This window comes from Amblyomma americanum, chromosome 2 (assembly GCF_052857255.1).
Source record: "Amblyomma americanum isolate KBUSLIRL-KWMA chromosome 2, ASM5285725v1, whole genome shotgun sequence".
In the NCBI taxonomy this organism is placed as follows: Eukaryota; Metazoa; Arthropoda; class Arachnida; order Ixodida; family Ixodidae; genus Amblyomma; species Amblyomma americanum.
Window position 1 is genome coordinate 170,734,961 of NC_135498.1, and position 5,418 is coordinate 170,740,378.

A 5,418-nucleotide genomic window follows, 5' to 3' on the forward strand; every position below is an offset into this window, starting at 1 on the left:
TTCTTCAGTATTTTCAGCAATGAGGTAACCGCCGTTTGCTTAATTTGGTGGGTCACAGCCCAGACCTGAAGTTCTTTGACGAAGCTGTCGTCGGAACTGCCCACTCCAGTTCCATGTGCATCGTTAAGCGGTCCCACAACACTACTGTCATTGGCCTGTGTGATATCTGGAACAAGGGTGGATTCCCAATTGTCCGTGGGTGCACTTGTATGTGCCACAGCACACTTGGATACAGCAGGAAGAGTCGGTGCTTCACCAGGTACACTTGATTCGGCCACTTCTGAAGTTTCGCTCGATCCAGCAAATCGACATTCGGAGGAACTGTACCTAGCCTGAAGAGTCTGCGTGTCGCACAATGCTGTAGCGACACGTCTTACTTGATACCAAGCTTTTTGCTCAACTGCAGTCTTATGCTTGGCCTTTGGCATAGTTGCTGCGTAAAAGTGCTTGCCTTCTGTCAAGACGTGCCACTGGTCACCACAGTGCACTTGCAACAGTAACGCACAGGGCCATGCATACTCTGTTTTGTCGCACTACCTTGAGTCAACGATGCACATCATTTTTACAATCCACCACACTGCTGGCCGCAAAAACGCAGTCTTGCACCACACGGTTGGCTACTGGCGCACTAGACAGCAAAATATTGATACTGCAAGGCTGCTATAGAACTGGCTGGATGTGCCGATTCGTTTTTATGATTTCCCAGAACAACGCTAACATACTTTTGGACCGCACCGAAGAAAAGGTCTCGTCTGCCATATTGTTTGTTTACATTTGTCAGACAGCAGCTTGACAAAATGAAAAAAATAATTGCACAAAACTCTTGAAAAAATACTGTGTTTGTTTGTTTTTAAGTTTTTTACGAAGCATTTCAGGCTTTTTCTAGGACGAAGGCAACCGCACTACGACCATCATCATCATCATCATCATCATCATCATCAATTGTTGGCGCCGATAAGCTCCAAAATCTAATCCAATCCCAATCGAATCCGGACCGCCGTGCGTTGCACGCTTTTGTGGTTGAGGCGTCGAGTTTGAGGTGCAGCGCGACGAGTATCGCTGGTGTCTTCTGTGAATCGGCCGTGTCAGTCCACCCAAAGGTTGGTGCCTTTTGTTTCCCGATTTGCTGACTCTGTGTGAAGGCATATGCAGCCTTGGCCATGGCACCTTGCACGGTGCATGCGGTTTCCATTCCTCAGTGTGCCGAATTGCACATGGAATTCACATCACCTGCCATGTGTAGGCAATTGTAGTCTTGGCCACGGCGCTTTGCCTTGTGTTTGTTATTTCAATTCCGTAGTGTTTCAAGCTTTCTCGAGTAAAAATTGCGCTCGGCATTCACCTCAGCTGTTCAGGCTCCTGCTTGCCGCCTGCGTTGATTCTTTGTTCTCATGGGACGATCAACGTATACTCGTGCTTGATTATGGCCGTTCTTGATCACACGTGTCGTTGAGAAAGATCGCAGTGTTGCAACATCAAGCACTAGGTTCCTTGCAAAGAAACAATATGTTTGAAGGACACAAAGACAGTTGGCAGGACAAAATTTTCTTTTCGATAGAATATTGGTTGACAAACGCGTTTGTAAGCTGATGTGTCTCGATGGACTTTTAATAATGCTCCTGTAATTCCTGTAACGCCTGTTAATTTATATTAAAATTCGTGTTGATTGCTTCGTTTTCTCTTTTAGATGTCGTTCGCGATTGTTGAATTTGTTCACTCAGAAGAGGTAGAGGTTGTGCCGACATCTTGGATCGATGGCGATGTCTGCGTATGGCCCGGCGGGAAAGCGGACCGAATTAATAGGCTCCTGAAAGCCTCCGCAGAGCCACAAAGAGAATGGCAGCAATATGCGGCCCGCGTCAAAGGCATTTTCTGTAAGTTTTGATTCTGTTATTTCACCGCTGCGTAAGCAGCAAGGTTTTGCATGAGAGTTAATGGGTTGATGTTGGCATGTTGTAAAGTAGACTGACACACACTTAAAAACATAACAAGGGTTTACCGACGTTTCGACTGTGGACCAGTCTTCTTCAGAGGAAGACTGGTGCCCATTCGAAACGTCAGTAAACCCTTGTTATGTTTTTAAGCGCCTGACAGTCTACTTTATAAGGATATATATATATATTTATAATATGCTAAAGGTTCATGTTCTTCTGTTTATAGCATCATATGAGAATGCCAGGAAAAAGCTTGAGAGAGCAGAGTTTACCTCTGACCTGGCAACCACAGACGACGAACAGAGGCGGGTAGTACTGAAACCGAAACGGTTCTTGTCAGATACAGAATCTGATGAGTGTAGCCCTCCAAAGAGATGGAGGGCGGCCAAGAGGGTGAATAGGATGGCGGAATATCCAGCAGTGCCGCACGCATTCCCAGCACCATCAACGTCAGGTGCGTATAGCCTATTTCAGTGACGCTTGGGCACGAGAAGTGGGTGAGTCATGGGCCCAAAATAGGCCTGACTTCTTACTTTTAATTTGTTTCAAATGAAGCACTGCATAACAGTGCCAAAGTTACTGCATACATTGGATCAGGTATTTATTTAATGTGGTATTTGTAAATGTGAACAAATACTGAAAACACTCATGCTTGTTTTTGTTTTCAGATGCTGGTATGCCAGTTCAGTCTGGCATTCACACCCCAGGTGGGTCAAGTTAGTTTAATGTTCTCAGGTTTAAATTTTGCAGCATTCCCACCTACTGCAGCATGCCCAACTGCTGCATCATGCCCACCTATGTCCACTGAGGCCTCTAGAAATGTCATCACTGAAGCAGGTGAGCTTTGTGCATGTTTCTGTGATTGCTATGAAGCTTTTACATACTGTTAATTTGTTGCTTACTTGTATTTATACATTACTGTTTTCATGAAAGTGCTACAGCCTGTGTTCTCTTGTATCCACTGCTAGAGTCTCAAAGGCAGATGCTGAAGGCGTTGAGATTAACAAGACTGATGGTGGAGCAAGTGCATGACCTCCTCCAGAATTTGTCAGGATCGAGGGTCCCCGAGACCAGTAGGCAGCCCGTTTTGATTGCCAGGCCATTTGCAGATATGGGAAGCTTCCTGGACTTTGACAGAAACGTCAATGAAGTGAAGGATCAACTGGTAAGATTTCATGATGTGTACGATAAAAATTTTGGTTTGCCTGTTAGAAACTCTGAATACAATACCTATTATGCTATTCTATAAATTGTCTGCGGCCTTTCCTTCAGAGTATCCTGAAAAATGGGCAGAGCGTTTCAGTGTACAAGAATAGCTATGCAGGACCACAGATTGTCAAATACACAGGTCAGGTGACTTGTTTAAGTGGAGCAAGAATTTGCATAAGCAGCGTTATGGTTACAAGTGCTCCCACTCTGCAGTCAAACTAAGCACAAATCTTTGCTGAAAATAAGAAGCTGTCATAGGCAGTCGGTGTGCTATCTTTTAGTAGTAACTCTATGTATTTGTGTCTGCATGCGTGCAGTAGAAAGGTGTCAAAAAACAACTTCCAAGTAATTTCCTTATAATTATGAGCTACCAAGTATGTACTGTTGCTATCTGCACACCCTCATTGTACAAGGTGGATTGCTAATTGGACTATTTCTAGCACATTTGCATGTGCATTTGGCAGTGGGTCTGTGCACTTACAAAGAATAGAAGCACACTGTAATATCAAGATTGGTACAACCTTTGGAGGAATCTCCCAAGGGTGAGCAGATTTGTAATGAAGGAATAATTACTTGTTTGCATCCACCCAAGCGCAGCCATATCCCTACAATGAAAAGCTGTACAGCTTTGACAGAAACTTCATAGTTGAAGAAAAATTCGTCCTACTCTGGGGTTAGAACTCGCGACGACTAGCATTTGGCAGGGCAAGAGTTAATTAATTAACAACTCAAAGTGGGAATGGTGTTTGACAAATGTTTAGGGGAATCCCGTAAGGTGGAGTAGGTGGTTAAGCAGTGGTCCCGAGTTTGAACCTTCGACCAGGGCGAATGTTTCGTCAACTACAAAGTTTCTGTGGAAGCTGAATAGCTTTCCGTTTTGCAGCTGCATGGCTGCACTTGGGTAAATGCTAATGTGTAGTTACTTGTTAATGACAAAATTCTCTGCATGTTCCCCAACATGCATGTAATTGTTCTGTGTGTATGGTCTGTAGTCCTAATATGCTTGTGGTTAAGTGACTGTTTACCCCAGCCTAATTTATGTAGCTGTAAAGCTTCAAAGAAACTTCCTGTTTTTTGAAGAGGCAAATTTTTGTTACAAACATTTTGCTGGATTTTCTTTTTTTTCAGCTTCAAGAACTAAAAACCCTTGCCGGCAGTAATGTGGCGGCGACCACAAAACGAATTTTAACATACATTATGGAGGACTCTGTTGCACAGATTTACAGCTGGGTGGGCAACAAAGGAAAAGAAAAATTCCGAGACTTAAATGTGACAGCCATCATAAAATGTATGTTGGTCATCACAATTCTGCTAGTGGTGCCCAAAATTAGCAAATAAATTTGGATAAGCAAAGTAAGCTTATTCTACAATTGATAACATTGTCATTTTGGAAATGAAAGGGAACAAATTAATCGAATTGTGCACAAGCCATGTGCAAACTCAGTCCGTGTGGAAGTTTTCGTTTCCAGTTTTTTAGTGTAGGCAACAAATTTTGTAGCAAGCAAGGTGTGTTCCTTCTTTGATGTAAGTGAATTCACAATTTTGGACATAGCCAGTAATGTACTGTCAACCAGTTTAAATGGGGAGTACAGCCCAGGGACACTGATGAGGAAGGAACGACACGGACTGGCGCTGCTTTATTCATAGCATTTAGATGGATGGTGGGCTGTAAAAACAAAGGAGGAAACACTCCTCTCCATGCCAGTCCCTTCCAGTCTTGTTTTTCCTCGCGTTGTACTCCACCTGTTTAAAGGCACCAACTAGACCAACAATCAGCCTTAATACAGTAGCAACCATTCTCTGCTCTTTTTTAGCAGTGTTCTATCATGCTGAATATGTCCTTTCATTCCGCATAGATGCTGTTCGCGCAAACAGGGTGTTCTCGACAACGCAAGACGAAATTGAGGGTATAGTCAAGAAGTGGCGTCAGCGTGCGCCTTGCAGGCTGAAGCAGCTGCAAGAAAGGGCTGCTAAGAAAGCCCAGGCAAGCTGATTCCTTTTTTTGCCAGCATGGAAACGTTAGATTGCATGCATTGTGCTATCCACATTATATTAAGGTGCAAGACACTTTTTGATATTTTTAACAAAGTTTGTGCACACTACTACTGTTTGTGATTTGCTCCCTATAGTTTTTACTGTCTTGGTCTTGGTTCATATAATTTTTTCACCTCGTGAGCTAATTTTTTCAAGCGCTAACTACCTTAACAGACACATTTTTCTGCACAAAGGGCATTATTCAGCTACAGTACTGTCTTATATTGTGCACTATTATATT

The 5,418-nt window shown here is 43.4% G+C and overlaps 1 protein-coding gene across 1 annotated transcript; it reads left to right on the forward strand.

The window, feature by feature from the left end:
- Positions 1-924: 924 nt before the first annotated feature.
- Positions 925-5,136, forward strand: LOC144120230 (uncharacterized). The gene is made up of 8 exons (XM_077652633.1): positions 925-1,100; positions 1,688-1,874; positions 2,161-2,388; positions 2,603-2,641; positions 2,685-2,771; positions 2,903-3,099; positions 4,272-4,431; positions 5,000-5,136. Exons 2-8 carry the CDS (start codon positions 1,688-1,690, stop codon positions 5,134-5,136), a joined length of 1,035 nt encoding a protein of 344 aa, XP_077508759.1. The 5' UTR covers positions 925-1,100.
- The last annotated feature ends 282 nt before the right edge of the window (positions 5,137-5,418 follow it).